The sequence below is a fragment of the Papilio xuthus genome, unplaced genomic scaffold, assembly GCF_000836235.2.
Source record: "Papilio xuthus unplaced genomic scaffold, Pxut_1.1 DF828142.1, whole genome shotgun sequence".
NCBI lineage: Eukaryota > Metazoa > Arthropoda > Insecta > Lepidoptera > Papilionidae > Papilio > Papilio xuthus.
Genome location: NW_013530507.1, coordinates 2,794,560 through 2,811,300, shown reverse-complemented (window position 1 = coordinate 2,811,300; position 16,741 = coordinate 2,794,560). Strand labels below are relative to the sequence as shown.

Here is a 16,741-nt window from a genome sequence, read left to right as displayed (position 1 = left end):
TACTTGAAAGTGCCAATCGCGGAGAGTAAAGCGGCCTCACTGCCTCTGGCTTTAATTGCAGGCTCAGCGTTCATTAGGATATGCAGTTTTTTAACGCGATTATGACAACGCAGGGTCGGCGTCGTCCGCGAGGGTGCGCTGGGGCGCGGAGCGGAGGGCTGCGTCACGTGCGAGGTCCGCACTCCGCAGCCCCACGCATGCGAGACCGCGGGGCGCCGCCAGCGCACGCGCGCCCCGCACCCACCCCTCGTCTGCCCGCCACCGCCAGTCCGCCGCCGGCCGTCTCGCGCCCCGCTCGTCTGTGCTGCGCTCCACGTCTCGCGAGTGTTCCCGAGTGATGTCGACTTGTGACTAGTGCCATGATCGTGCTCCGTTGTGCCCTGGTCGCGGCGCTGCTCGCCCTCGCCGCCGCCGCCTGGCAGGAGAACGTCAGGCCCAAAGTCTTCGCGCAATTAGGTAAGTACTTGTCATCATGGAACACCCAAAAACGCCAGTGGACATGAAGTTACCCTCGTTATAACAGGAACGAAATGCGAGCATCGATATAAACGCTCGCGTCACTCACTGTATTAACCGATGTTTATGTTATGATTGACGGCAACTTGCTTACAAACATTTCAAAAGTTAGTTTTGAATCTGTTGCGATCTGAAATTTGTTCGGAAGGAAAGTTTATTTAGTGTTGTGAAGATTTATTTCTCTAAAATGAACTTAAAGTGTGATTGTTTGCGCTAAAGACACAGCTTTTAGGAACCTGATAGAGTTTAAAGTGGGACAACGCTGATATCTAGTATGAAGTCATTGAACTTAACGTTTACGTCAATTTTTAGGTTATTAATTATTGACAAACTGATATTCAAAACTTAATGACCTTACTTGAACTTAATATTGTAGACGTCACACAGCTAGTATATTATGTATAGAAGCGTGTTGTAAACATAAATACAGCGATAATAATCAATTTACTTTTTCTCTTATAACAATAATATAGAGACGTAATATTTTGGTAGCGGTAAATTTTGTTACTTTACTCTTTTAATGTGAACCTCGCCTGTCTTAAGTTACTTAGTGGGTGATCCCACACACAGAGTAATTATTACCCAATAAGAATATTTAGTGAGAATTACATTACTATAAATAGAATAAACAGAGTTGTCCCTAAAGTTTTGGCTTGGGATCGTTGACAACGAGTCACAGTCACGCGACAGTTCATCCTGCAGGAATAAAGGGATGGTGTACAACTGTTGTGTAGTGCCATTGTTTTATTGTGCAGTCTGCATTGCGGGGGACGGGCCACGTGCCTCTCATTAGTGCAATACAAAGCCAGCAGTTTATTCTGCGTTTTGCAATGTTACGCCCGGATTAGTAATATACGAGTAGCTTTATGTACCGCAAGTTTAGCCGATACGGGTATGATGTGCAAAAGAATTCGACGCCCCTTTCACAACGTTCTTAGTTTGTCGGTTCACTCATACGGGAATGCTGTCAATTTAAGGAAATGTACTGTCATCAAGTCTAGACACAAATACGACGAGTACATATCCTGAATTGCCGTTGTATCCGGTCTTTGTGAACGTTCGATTTAAAATGCTAATGTATTTACTCACATATTCAGATACAACCTTTGAGAGACGAAATATTATACGCATTTTGCTGTCGATATTAATTTAATTGCATTCATAAATCAATTTTACTTAAAATGGATATTATTAACTAAGCGTTGCTAATTGTCCGAGTTAATTAAACGGCTATAGTTGAGTTGTTTGATGTGGAGACACTCGTAGCGTGTCAACACCTCTTCAGTTATGTGATCTAGCAATTGAAACCAGAAGGGTGGGATGACCGCGCACTGTGGTTATAACGATCAAAGGTTCCTATGGAAATTAACTAGCAGTAAAATCCCTTTTGGTATTCTTTGAATTTTGAGGAGATAAAAATACTAACGTCCACTGTAATTTGCTATCTTAGTGCTAGTACAATAGGAATGTGTTAACTAAAAATTCATTGTTGTGTACAAAAATAGTGTTCCGGGGAAATTGTGATTGCAATAGTCTCATTTGTATAGTGTTACGGGTTCCATTAGTGCTTGAAATATTGATATATTTATTATTCTATAACTGTTGTACCGGGTACAATTTCAATTTGTGCAAATTGTGTACAAAATGCGAAGCGATAATGAAGGCAACTTCCGGCTAAGTGCGCACTCAAAGAATACAAATTCACCGTAAAGTGCCTCTGGAGGAGGTACGGCGAGTTTTAATGCGACTTATAAATTTTTTAAGTCTAACGCTACTTATATAAATTACCAGCTAAATCCGGCATGCATTCTAATGTCGCGCTATAGAAAAAAAAGTCGAGATATTTTTTTTCCTTTTTTTTTGACAAAAATCTATTAAAGTTTTATAGTTATGGTTCAGAAACGTGAACATGACTAAGGTTGAAACATTCATTTTATTTATATATATTCATATTGCTTTTGTGTCTGACTGTACCACTAAGACAGACCGGTTCTGTGTGGGTCGAGGCGAGTATTGGTAGGAAATTGGATGCAGAAATTTCTCCCAGATTGTTTCCGATGACTCACTTTTGAACAAGATTAAGTAAGGTCAGTGTTCGCGTTAACTGCACTCCCAGTTATCTATACTTACGGGCTTATTAACACCAACTGGGTGGACTGAACATTGCAATTGGCTCTATCGCTTTTCTTTATAAGCAGACAAAGGCATTTTGTTTACTACTAAACAAATGCGTATTTCTTCGTATTAGTGACAAATATTTTTTATTTGTGAGCCTGCCTCGAAATATATTATAATATACTTGATTTATATTCTTAACGTGATATACATAAATAATAAATTGTCTACCCTTCAAACAGGTCCTTGAATACTATAAGGGTTACGGGCGAATTAAATTAAAAAAAGTATGATTAATGTTTATTGGTCGTGGTTGGAGTAGCTGTATCCATCTAAAACCGTATTCTATTATTATTGAGCGTTTAAGTGTAACCATAAAATAACCGTTCAGGTAATACCTGTGGTATAAATAAATTACTGGATAATGCTTTTATACTGTGGAATGTTTTGAACGTGTCCTATTCTAGCTTATGGGTATTTATTGGGTTATACATCAGGGACCAATACGCTGGGGAACCTTTGTGGTTGGGGTGCATAATACCGCAACGATTCTATGTTGTTTATTACTGGCCACTCCTATACTATTTATTAATAAAAGTAAATTAACATTTATATATTTTGTATTTGAGTTTGTTTAATTGTTCGATAACTTTTAAACTTTAGAAGGCTGAACTATTCAAAAGTAACCTGTTTTTGTGATATCCGTAGTACATTTCTTGAAATTTCATTTCAAATGTGCCAATCTTAAGTATGAACTGTTTATGCAATATGCTGATGTCGGACTGCTTAATAAAAATGCCGAGGGAGCCGCAACTATAACCGCTAATCAAAAAAGGACAAAAGTTCAAACATTCATCGACAACGCGATCGCTTAAGTCGAGAGGAATGCGACGGGGTGTCAAAGCAAATTGTACTTAAGTGTACGTAGAAATAAAATGAGTTATCGTTTGGGACTTCCCGCTTGGAGTGTGATATTGAGATGTGCACCTTAGGATAAGGTGATAAAGTGTATTATCGGTTATCGACTGGTATCTTGAATGAAACAGACGAGTGGCAGTAACGCACGTGCGTGCGGGGTGCGGGGGGCTGCCTCTGGCGCCGCCTGGCGGGAGAGGCACAACTTTATGACGACGCAATATATTGTCTTCGCTCAGTGTGGGATTCATGGTGCCTTTTGTTTTATTTTTTCTGGACACGCCGATTAATTTCTTTTAGTGCGCCGTTTTGGGGGATCCGTTTCAGTGTGCACTGCAATCAAAATTTCGACTTCTTTTGTTTTAGTCGACGTTGTGCTTTAGCGAAGATTAACCCTACGATTAAGAGTATATTTTTCTTTTTTAGTGAGAGAGAAAATGGCGTCATAAATATTGAAGAGACAATATTTTAACAGTTAAGATGTAATATTAAGCCATGAGAGTTTTTTACTAAAAATATAGGTGACTTAACGATATCTGGTTGTGTCTTGAATTTTGGAACGAACAAATTCATATCAAACTTTGGCATTATTTTAAGGTTATACCTGACTAGTTGTCTGTTAAATCGGTTGTCATTTAATTCGCAATAGGGATATAAGTAAAAGGTAGGTAATAAATGCATGTCCGACCCAACCCTCGTTGATGAGGACAAGGCAAACATTGGTTTAGTAATAAAAATATTTGTTCAAATACTCAATGCGCAATGGAAAGGAAAGGCGTTTTTTACAAAGCCGGTCCCGGGAGTGTGCCTTGCTCATTGTCATGCAGTTTTTAAACCGGGATTAAAAGGAAGCTAATAATGAGCGTACTGGGGGGAGCTGCAGTCGGTTTGCGCATAGTTACAAATTTCTACTGCGCCATTCAGCTTGGAATTAAATACTTTTGTGCGCCGTGTATTCCTAAAAGACTTCCTTATTAAAAAAGATAATTAGTTCGCGAGTCCTTTTAAATAAATAGAGGTAAACAGAAATTATTATATTAAATCTCGTTTCTTAGTGATCTTGTTGTTCTCCTATACAAATTTTCGTTGTTCTGAATAATATATATTAAATAAGTATGTTCATATTATTCCATGTTTGTTTGTTTTAAATTTATTAAAACGAACTTTTGTACATGTTTCTACTTTTTCTATAAAACATTTTTCTAATTAAGTAAGAAGTTAAAGTAAACTGGGTCTTAGTTGCGAGTCATGTTAACCGTAAAAGTGGTAAAGTCGACGCGATCGTTTCAAATGTTTTTATTAATAGGCTCATAACGCCTTGTAAGGTCACACCTTTGAAGGAACATTTTAAATTCTGTTAAAAAATATTTTTATATTAATAAGGATTTAGTTATAAGCAACTCTACGTTATTTATTTTAGAATTATAAATCGTAAATGTTAGAATTGTTTAGCTTGGAAGTTGACCTACATATTTATGATGTGCCTTAAAAATGACTTGTTTATGTTTCGTTGTTTTTAATCTGAGAAGGGATTGATCATGTGTTTGAAACATTTTATTTTTGTCAATTTGATTAAGACGATGGTGTTTTTAGATCCTTTTATTTAGAATAGTTTAATAGTTTTCTTCAGTCTTTTGATGTCACACGATTGCATATGACGTCACAAGTTAAACTTTTTTTCTCTAGAAACATGCTCACCGAACATTAAATTTTATAACGTAAAATCTTATATTTTATGGCACTTTAACTATATACCGTTTTAATCCTACATTATCTAGTAATGGGGGTACGATGTTAATGTATTTTCTCTCAGTATATGTGATAGCGGCCATTTTGTTTTGCTCATTACTAACATGCATTTTCTCATTTGCAGCGAGCCGCATTTAAAACCTTTGAAAACGTAGCGATGAATGGCCCGGAGTCAATGGGTCGTAAGAAATGGGCCAATGACTAGAGCTTCGAAGTATATCAAATGTATGAAATGACCAGTATAGAGAGAGCTCTGGTGGTTAAAGCTCTATGCTTTTCAAAGCCAGGTGGCGCGCGACTATGCTCGCTTTGTGCGACAAGTGGCGAGATTTTGTGATCGCTTTTGTGACTTAAAAGTCAATGAATCTGATATTAAGTCGCCGTCTGTTGTGTTTACGATTTTCGATGTTTCGATTTTCTTTGTACATGCAAAGGAAAATATCAATGTTCTTTAGGTATATTTTTTATTGGAAATGAACGCGAATTTATTATTAGTCACAATTAATAATATAAACTATCTGTTGTTTAATCTATTTCTCTTGTTTTAAATCTTGAATAGATAGGAACTGGACAAATATTTTTTTTTCGGTTAACTATTAGATGGTTTCATCAGCACTTCACATATAAAAACTCTTATTTGTCGTCCATTATAATTTATATGTTTTAACTTTTTGAAATTCGTATAAGAAAAGCAGCGATGTAATTATGTGTTAAAATTTAATCGTAAAACGTAAAATTATTTTTTGCCGTGTAATTGAAACGTTTGTTGACTGCCAGTCATGTTAGTATAGTTGGTACGTAGCCTTTGTAGACTCTGGTAATGAGGCAGGTGGTGCATTGTACGACGCTAACAATGCTTCGCCCGGGGTACGACCAATACGCTTTCATCTGTTTAGAAAAAAAAAACGTCATGAGGGAACTTTCTATCGCTTTCAATTTAAAGATTTATTTATATCGCCATTGCAACTGATATTATTAGTAGCTCCGATACTTTTTTATTCCATTTCGTTTCATTTACAACTATTTTTTTTTATAAAAAGCGATCCCGTCCGCGCGTGTAAAAAAAATTAATAGCCTATGTGTTCTTCCAGACTATGTTTTACATTTGAGTCAAATTTCAACGAGATCCATGCAAGATACCTTCAAACAAACATCCATCCATCATTCACATTTATATTATTAGTAAGAAAATTTGTTTCATATTTGTTTACCTATTGCATTAAAGCGTTAGTTTTAACACTAATTAAACCTACCAAAGATAAACAAACTTTATGTTGTCCGCAGCCGGACGCAACAATAAGTACGATATAATGGCACTTCATTTCAGCCTGTCTCTATGGAACAATAGGCCTTTATACGGAGACATATTTAGATAGCCACATGTGGTCTTGAACATCTGTTACAATAAACGCACGCACTACTTACTGGTGTCAAGCGACTCGGCTCTAACTAAACATATAAAGTACACTCAAGAAATCCTATTAAGACGATTTATATAAACAAGAAAGAAAACAAAGAAATCTTACTTTTAGCTATTACAGAAACTGTGCTAAAAATTGCAGATACGCCGTTTCAATTAATATGAAAATTACTCAAAGTATTGCTTCAGGAAAAGCAAAGATCTTCTGTAGAGGCATTTTACAAATCATTATAAAATGAGTCATCAACATCTCCCTCTCTTTATCCCACTTACATAGAGTCGCCAAATTAAAACATCTGTAAGATGAAAACTAAATAAATAGTACACATTATTATCTCTTGTCGTTATCTTTACAAAAACTGCTATGTGTCTACAATGACGTCCAATTTTACGGAGACTGTTTGAAACGGGGTGCGGTTGCAGGAAACGCGAGTAAAAAACGAAGGAGTTGAGTAAATTTAGTGCACTAAAAATAAACGATCGCACAGCTCTCCTGTACACTTGAACTTGACAGAGTTCAATGACCGATGAGCGCGATAATTTTATTTGTTAGAAACTAAGTAGTTTGAAGCCATTTGATTAATTAATGTCTTTCCCGCTTTCATAATTAATACCAACTTCCATCCTTGCAGGCGTTCTATTTGAAATTGTATTACTTTTTCTAAGAACTTCTTTAACTGAGTAAAGTTTTATGTTACTTAATAAATGTAAATAATAGCTTTAAAGTATTAAATTGCATTAAAAGATTTAACTTTAATTAAGATCCTGAATATTTATAATTGATCTATTATGCATCAGATCTTGGAGTATGACACTAAAACATAATACAAATATTCGTCTGAATTCGCCGAAATAGCAAAGCAACCGCTGCCCGTAGACATCTGCAATTGCAGATGAGTATGCCGCATGCGTCCTATTCACGTTCGTCGACGTTCACGTCCTATTCCTATCATTTTCTTACAAGAAAACGATAGGAAGGGTACATAGGCTACAATTAGGCCTCCAGCACACACTCCTATACGCCACACATAAGACAAAACGCCGAGTTTCTTCCACTACACCCATCTTTTCTGTGTGGTCGTGGTATTGCAACGGGCGACCCGAAACATACGTGCACACAAGTATTGTTTTTGAGGGTTCTACCGATGTTAGAAGTCAAAATAATGACGCAAATATTTTTAACATTTAGAATTGCTGAACCGAAATAAAATCTGCTGAAATAGTTGACAATTAAATTAGCATTAAAATTACTTTGTAAGCAACTGTATTCCATGCTATATCGTTGCGACTATCGATTGCTCTATATTTAGATAGACGTCTGGTACCGGCAGCCGGCCGAAATAACTTATGCTGTCCCTATACAGTTCATGAAAGAGTTTTTAATGGAATTCATCAGGTATTTTTGTCTATCTAAGTATTAATGACACATTTCCTTAAATAAGCGAAAAGAACTCAAAGAAGATTTAAACAGTATGTAACAGATATTAATAAAAGAGGCAACCAGGGTGAAATAACTACTCATAATACCGAATTCTGGTCAAAAATATAAGTATTAGAGAAATGTAAACAATGTCACATCCATTTTAACTATAAGAAACTGTATTCCATTTGGTTTTTTATTACGACTTTTATAGGACGCACGAACTTTTCTAAAAAGGGATCTGTGGTATCTTATTTTCCTTTATCGAATCCTTCCCCGTTTTTTTATCTACTTTTGTTTTTTTAATATATTAAACTATTGAAATATCCCAATTTTATACCTTGTATCTATCTACACTATTGTAGGCCAATCAGTTCTAAGTTTTCCCAAACATAAAAACGATTGGCAAAATCATAGGCAAATTGATTCATTAATTAACCAAATTGTAAATGTTATAGCGCGATAAAAGATAGTATGAAGATGTTTTGCACGATATCCCAAGACTGATGACTAATGAAGCCGTAATGCGGAGTTCATTGGGGGGCGGCGCGTAACTTTGGACACACTTCCTGTTACCGGCTAAACTTACGCTTCGCTTACTTACTTCCTTAGTGACATTGGATTAGTTCCTACAAGAAGTTTCGATAACTTGCCCAGATATCAAAACGTTATTCAGACGACGAAGAAACGTCATCTGTGGTCTGTTGATTATCAGATAAAAACTTCTATTATTTTCTACCAGGAAGAAATAATCGTTGTACGAGAATACAAAGGGGAAAATAGTCCATAAACATGTGCACCTTGCAAAGATAATATTGATATTTCATCATCGTTTCCCTTATTATCGCCACTTGTAAATAACGAAGGTATAATATTTGATGTTAGACGACTGACCTCCTGGTTATTTTTCGTCTCTTTAGTTGTACTCCTTTTTCTCAGGAACGGAATGGATTTTCGGTCTGATTTCAATGTCTCCGGTGCACGCACCACGCAATACTTAATCTGATCAAAACATTTCACTAGAGTTCTAAAATTGCCGGTTTTTGAAAGTATTTTGTGGAACGTGCAGTTGATCGTGTCAAGTAAAGAGAAGTCAAGACAGAAACTCGACTTTGTTTTTATCATTGTGTTTTGACTTATTAACTTTTAGCACACTTAACATTATCCCTAGCTTTTTCCAGGTTGTAGCAGATTTTATTTTCTCGTTTGCTTCCATGGAAAAAATATGCGCCGTTTAACAATATTATATTTGTTTTTATGATATGTTATATAGGACGAAGTCTGCAGTCATATCGTTATGAATGTGGCTTTTTACGACACCCGTCACATGTAATTGCCTAGGAACGGCCTCCTCCCGGGGGTTCCATTTCAACTTACGGTCGTTATGCGGTTTCGAACCTTATTCCTTTCCATAAATAATTTTCTCTAATCTGTCATATAGTTTTATTATACACTATTTGTTAGTCATAAATTACTAGGACAACATAAACGACAATGTTATGTCGACTTGATTACATTTTTATTTGTTATTTATTACTTTTAGATGCCAGTTCTCCAGGTAATAAAGGTTTACCTTAAATATGTATTATATGATGTCTAAACAAATTATTAACTATCAAAAATCTCTTCACCCCTTATCCATAAATGCGTGAGTTTCTTGGTAATGTTGCGTAGAATAATCCAAGTCAAAATTTTAATAGCAAACTAGACATAAAACTTTGTAATTCATATTTACATAAAATAAGACAAAAATAACGGTGATTTTCTAGTTAGTTCAATAATGTTATTGTACTAGCTCTTTTTTTTAAATAAAATATCTATCAATTAATTTAAAGCTATAACAATAACATCCACTTAAAGTAAACCACGGCAAACGAGCGTTTATCAAACTTGTACGTATGGAATTAGGAATGTTTTTAGTTTGAAACTTTTCTATAAAAACCATTCCCACATGAATGATCGCAACAAAGTGGGGTCAAAAGTTGGAGTTGGTAAAAAAATGGAGAGCGGCAGCTGTTTGGCACATGGCGGTGAGCGGCGGCCGGCGATGGAAAAACGTTTAATAAAACGACAGCGCTAGTTCGCTCATTTCTTTCAGCCTGATATTTTTTTTATTTATATGACGAGCAATAACACCGAGGTGTTAGCGGCCAGTACAAACATATACCTTATCTGAAAACTTAATTTTTAAAATAAAAAATTAAGAATGATACTGGCTGTTGAGATAAATGACAAGGCATTTAAAAGTTACGATGAAAAAACCGGGTGTAAAAAAGTATAATACTATTTATAATTTCTTGATAAATTTCTGGTATGAGCAAAAAAGGGAACGAAAAGTTGGTGAATTGTTTCCAAACCGCACCCATTATAATTTGGGCGACGTATTTCCTGGGGGCCGCCGCGGCGCTGGACGTCTAAAAATATGGGCTAGATAAATTCCAAAGTTTATGGTGAACTTTTCCTAAACAAGTTACGAAACTCACGATGGGAGTCGAAAATTATACTTGTGTTTAGCGATTTTTATTTGTTGTTTTTGTATAAATATACCTAAGTATGGTTATGTATTGCATGTTTAATTTATATACTATTATTAAAATACGAGCGAATGATTTTGAATGCATAGATATCACTTTATTTGTATTAAGACAAGGAAATGTTTTATTGAAGATTTTTAGAAAGCAATTTCTATTATTTACTCGAAGTATTTTTAAATTGAATAAGTTTTCTTAGAAATAATTGTATCATTGTGTACATTTTTACTATTTATGTTTTGTTGTCATTGTGATTGTGCTTTTATATTATAAAAAAAAATAATTTAGAAAATTTCCAGAGATTACGATTATCTTTTCAACAACTTCATTCTCGATGTTTGTTATTTTTTGTACTTATATTCTATTTTAAGACCTTTTATATTCTTAAAATTCTTTGAACAAACCTTTTTTATTTGTCACATTTTATTTACATTTTTACTACTGAGCGTAATCATTCCGTACCTGATCATAAACTTCTCTTCATTTTTAATTCATCTTTACGCCTTTTTTTTCTTAAAACAATATTATACAATCTTTTTAGTATAAAACGAAAGTGTGCCGTAACAAAACCGTCAGGATCTCGCCTCCCTCAAATTACTGGAGCGCAGATCTTAATTACGGCCATCCGGTCCGTTTGATTGGGGTCCCGCATTGTTTGTATTCTCGGCTAACAGGACAATTGCACTTGCACTTAGTCACAGGAGTCACGGGGTTAATAGTAACTAATGTCTATGGTACTGCCTAGCTCCTTTATTATGTAGGTATTGTTAACTATAATAAATCAATAAGTTTCCTTCGATAATATTTGACCAACCTTATGTTTCGGAGTCTAAAATTCCCGTACAAACGTATTGTCATCCCTATTATCTTTGACAAAAAAGAAACAACAATATGCTTTAACTGAGTTTTGGTCTCATGAACCCACGGTAATTTGTCTACGTTCTGGTTATTATTATATAATTTAACTGAAATTGTTAGTCCAAAGATACTTTTCTTTAGAAGTAATAAAAGTAACGCTTCTTTTGCTTGATTGAAAATAGAAAAAAAAGGAATTTGCGAGATGAGTACACGCGTTGCAGATCAATATCCGACAGTATATCGAACTCACAAAAGACCCCCGAAACGTTTGGTGAAAAAGTGCTACGTCAGCGGAAAAAACACAATGCCTTCAGGGCCGACAATACTTCCCTAGTTGCCAAGTGATCACTACGCGGTCCTCCCAAAATAACGAATGAATCCACAATACCCGACCCCATATACAAGACCAATTCAACGTGAGCTCTTTAGAATATTCCTCATAGAATTTAATTCTAATCTTCGAGAACAATAACGGTTATCATCGATCTACGTCTTGTCATATGGTATCATGGAGCTATTAAATGAACTGTCATTTACAATGATAACGCGTTATTGTTCCATCGAATGTGCCAGATATAGAGACCAATTCTTTTCGCTATTTGAATCACATAAATTACGTATTGACTACACCATTTATTTCGTCTTGATTTAAGTGACACGAATATCCATTTTTATGATTTAAACCAGTCAGGTTATAACCAGTTATTATTTATGTCGCCTTATTGCAGCACATGATCATGTTTATAGGTTATCCTTGATATGTTGACCTCTGCACATGTTGGTGTATGTTTTTATTTTTGTAGTATACTAATGTAAAAGAAACATATAAGACTTATTGTTCGAATCATATTTAGAAAATGGCTGATCCATTTCATATGTTGTGATAAAAATATTGAAATATTTATATAGATGTTTGTGATGCCGGAGATCTATGTTTAGTGGTTGCGGACACTTTCGCTATCGAACGGAACGAACGGGTATTCAGAAAATTTAATTTCCGTAGACAGATCGAACAATTTCGCTTCAATGTGGTGTTCGCGGATCGTAATTGGGTCAACCCGGCGGACAATGGACTCTGACAATGTTATTATTAGTAGATCTCTTATTCAGTCGCTCTCTCGTTCAACTGATCGATCATCTTTTTGACAAACTTCATTGAAATATTGCAAATAGAGAAATTTCTTGATCGACTTTTCCATTTCATTCTTTTCATGTCAATTATCTTATCTTTAGATCAATTCTCTCTTAAAGTTCATTCAATTCATGATATTTTAATATTCTACAGAACTGATGTATCTAGTTTAGTCAACTGTAAAAACAATTTGATGTATTGAGTCTTGTAAAATTTAAGTTTATCAAAACAATTAAAAGCAGTAGCCATGTGAAATCCGTTCCTAACAGCTTGCAATAAGAGAACTTTAACGATTATGGTTAAGACTGTTGGCTATGTGGTGCAATATAAAAGATAAAGATCCAATAGTAGCTCTAAAGCAATCGTGCTCCTATTTTGACCCCTATTTCGTGAACGACGCCTTCAATTTTTAACCAGCGAATGAAGGTAATTTTATAGATTTTATCGTATTTTTTAAATTACGTGGTAGATAAATTGGCAGAAGGCAAATACAATTGTGGTAATATAATGAAAGCGGTTGTCAATTGTATTGTTAAAATAAACACGCTAAAATCTATTAATTTCCTTCTCGTTTAGTTGTAATTCTATTATGTTTTGTTATAAAAAAAAGTAGATGACTTTGAAAACAATACAATATTCTTATGTATTAACTACGACAAAATTGCTTGGTTATCAATATCTAGAATCGGGCGGAAATTAAGATTGCTTGATGTCTTAGTCGCTGAAGTGGGAGTATAATCAATAGTTCAATTTACGCAAATCGTTCCGGCCACTCGAATGAGTGAAGTTAGTTCGTTAGTCCAACCAATCGATTATATTGGCGGGTTAATAAAGATTGACGGAGGACCTTTCACACCGTCTGCAATTAAAGCAACGATCGCGAAGAAGAGCGAGCTTGAGTTAGTATTAAGTTTGTTCTCTATAGTATTTTGAAAAACAAATAATTTTTGTGTTGCAAACTAAAGACTGAAGAAATGTGTGGGACATTATTAATAGAAGAATATTAAGCTGTTGTCCACATTTTAATAAGACTCGGTTTACTTTTAACTAAATGTAAATAATTAAAGAGGTTTCTCTTAGTTTTCCTTTGACATGATATCAATAACTCGTCCACAATGTAACACACAATAGCTATTGTGGATCTGGTAAACAGAGGGCTGGCAGACGGTGCGTTGCGCCCGGGTGACTGCACCCAGACGGTATTAAACAACTTGATATTCTGCAATGGTTTATCTACTCTATTTAGATACTGTTAGTCGTTTGTACGTTTATTTACAAGTTTAGGGTTCATTGAAAAACTGTCAAAAAGTCCTCCAATCGTATTTGTTGTTAACTTAAATTTATTTGATAACTGTCCAAGGAACTGGACAGTCCTAGTTAAGAATAGAAACTAAATATAAATAGACGAGATAAAACTTTTAACTATAATGAATGTTGAGTCGACAACGTAACAAATAAGACGTGAAATAACATGTGAAACTGTTTTCCTCTTTTTCTTTGACTCTTCTCGTATAGTAAACGATTTGTGTGGTTTACAAATGATAAAATGACATTGCTCGTTTAATTCGGACGATATCTTTCGGCAAATTGATCGCGAGTATAAAGGAGTTCTTTTACGGAACCTTTTGGGGCCGGTCTGTCTGTCGAGTCGCGGCTCACAATGCCTTGCCCGAATGCCTACAAGCCCCTTTCAATTGTTCGACCGCTGACGTGTACCGAAACCCAGTAACAAATGTTACCGATCGCAGATTCACTCCAAAGTGCCGTAATGAAAAGAGTTTACCTAAACTTAAATTTCACTTCGATGACAATTGTGGAATTTGTTATTTTTTTTCCTTATTGCGAAAGGAAGAAACTTTTTAATTGAGTCGAAAGAAATTTAGCCTTGGAAATGTTAAAAAACTTTGTTTTATTTTTGTATGTAAGAAAAAGAAGTACTTGTAATGATTTCGATTTTTGTTTTTACAATTGTAATATAAATAGAAGACATTTTAAAGTATAATACGATTGTTATAACGATAATTTATCTGTACAAAATGGTTGTAGTGTCATCACTGAATAAGTCAATTGGTATAACATTTTTCTTCTCTTTAGAACATTCAAATGATCAAAAATATATTTGTTACAAGAAATAATTCAAGCTCTCTATTTCCGCAAGAAGCTGACATGTCTAGTCAAAGACTTTGTCAGAAAGTGTGGGGTGTGGGGCGTGTAAGTCACGGTCATGTCCGAATGACTACAGTCACGCTTCACTGCCTCTGACACCCTCCTGCCAGTTCCTCTATTCGGAAATATTCATCCGACGGCGTTAATATTATTTATTCATTTCAAAGCTGCACTCGATTGTTTACGAATGAATATTGGCTTAAGAGAAACGGAACGAATGGAAAAATCTTTGTTCATTTTTCTTTTTAATTAAGGCATGCTGGTGTTTACGTTCGTAAACATCCCTTTGTATTACCAATAGCATTTCCGGTTGCTTATGAGCAGGTTATATTTGTTATTCTTACTCAAATAAATTGATAGCAATCAAATATTTATCAAAAATTGAATGCTTTTAACGTGAGTTGTTTGGAATAGCATTTAAAAAAAATATTTACTTAGAAAATAGAGCAGCGCATTTATTACATTGCTAAGAAAAACTAAACTATTCAGTAAAATTAAATAATATAATTGTGAGGTTTAAGTTTTTTGTTCTTGACAACTGTTGATGGACTGATGACGTAATTTCTAAAAGTCGTTACTTACTATGTAAACTTACCAAATCTATATTTATCTGAATTCCAACCATCTTCGAATGTTACTCAAAAGTTTAATCGTAGAAATATAATTCTATTCTTTCTACGAGTTCTTAGCTGCTCGTAAATTCTCTTTCATATTTAACGTGCATACTTTTTATTCTTTCTTTAATAGTTCGTCTGATCCTTTGTTTGCGTTGGTATAAAAAGCGACGTCGACGTCCTGTAGTCCTGGTATCTCTTCCGTTTCATTCGTACCTGCCTTCATTTTGTATACCGTTAACTTTAAATCTTGTCGCCCTCTATCGGCGTTTTCGTTAATATTTATAAAAAGATAGTCAACCGATAAGTCAGTTCCGGACAACTCCGAACCTTTTTGTTCGAATATTGATTGATTGATTACCTTTGAAATGGATTAGACTTTTTGTTATATTTATTAATCGTTGTAGATTTAAACGTTTCTATAATTTTTTTTATTTTTAGGACCTACGGTACTTTATTACAATTCCAACAGATATTCTGGATAAAAGAATAAATAATTCTTCTTAGTTAACGGAACAAACCTTTTCATTTCTATCTGTTTATTTAAATTTCATGAATCATTTGATATGAAATTAGTTTCTATTTTTTTACATATAAATGTTGATACGAATATTTCGTCTTTTTCAATTTCCTCCGGGAAGTCATCTTTCCAACATAAACTAAGACAAAACTGCAAGTAAAGATCAATTTTATATAAATTGAAAGGAGCCGGCGGCCGCATCTTTATTCCGAGACCATTCGGTGCAGGATGCAAATCCGGATGCAAGCTCGGGGCTGCTAAGCAAAAAGGTCACGCCTCGCTAGTAAAAACTATAGCTCGCCTCAACCGAGAGCTTTATGCTTGTTTCACACGGAGACATAACAGTGAGTTAGTACTGTAAGACATTGCATTACTACTTTTTTAACGCGCACTTAATATCATAACAGTTTTGTACTGTGTCACTATGAGTAAGAGGATAGTGACACCTGTATATGCGTTGTGGTCTCTGTTTTTTCAAAGTGAATGAAAGAGATGACAATATATAATATTACAATTCACAGCGGTGGTGTCCTATGGTCAACTTATGCGATGAAATATCGGTACTGCACTGACTGTTGTGCCTCCGTGTGAAACTAGCATTACAGCTGGGATAGTGCTGGGGTTTTTATCATTATACTGCGGTTTATTTCCTCCATGCCTTTTGTTTGACTTCTATTGACTCTAGGATAAGCTGCGTTGGCTTTTTTTCTTTTGGTTACTCTGTGGCGATGTTGCATCCGTGCTATATTACAAAAGTCAAGGCGGGGTTGAGTTATGATTTATAG

General features: G+C 35.1%; 1 protein-coding gene across 3 annotated transcripts in view; it reads left to right on the top strand.

Annotated features, from left to right (window-relative positions):
* The first annotated feature begins 252 nt into the window (after positions 1-252).
* Sema1a (semaphorin 1a) overlaps positions 253-16,741 on the top strand; it is a 237,148-nt gene continuing 220,659 nt past the window's right edge. For all 3 annotated transcript variants that reach the window (XM_013307413.1, XM_013307412.1, XM_013307411.1), the window contains exon 1: positions 253-456. In XM_013307413.1, coding sequence (XP_013162867.1) covers positions 360-456 — 97 coding nt within the window. In that variant the 5' untranslated portion in view covers positions 253-359. The remainder of the gene's footprint in view (positions 457-16,741) is intronic.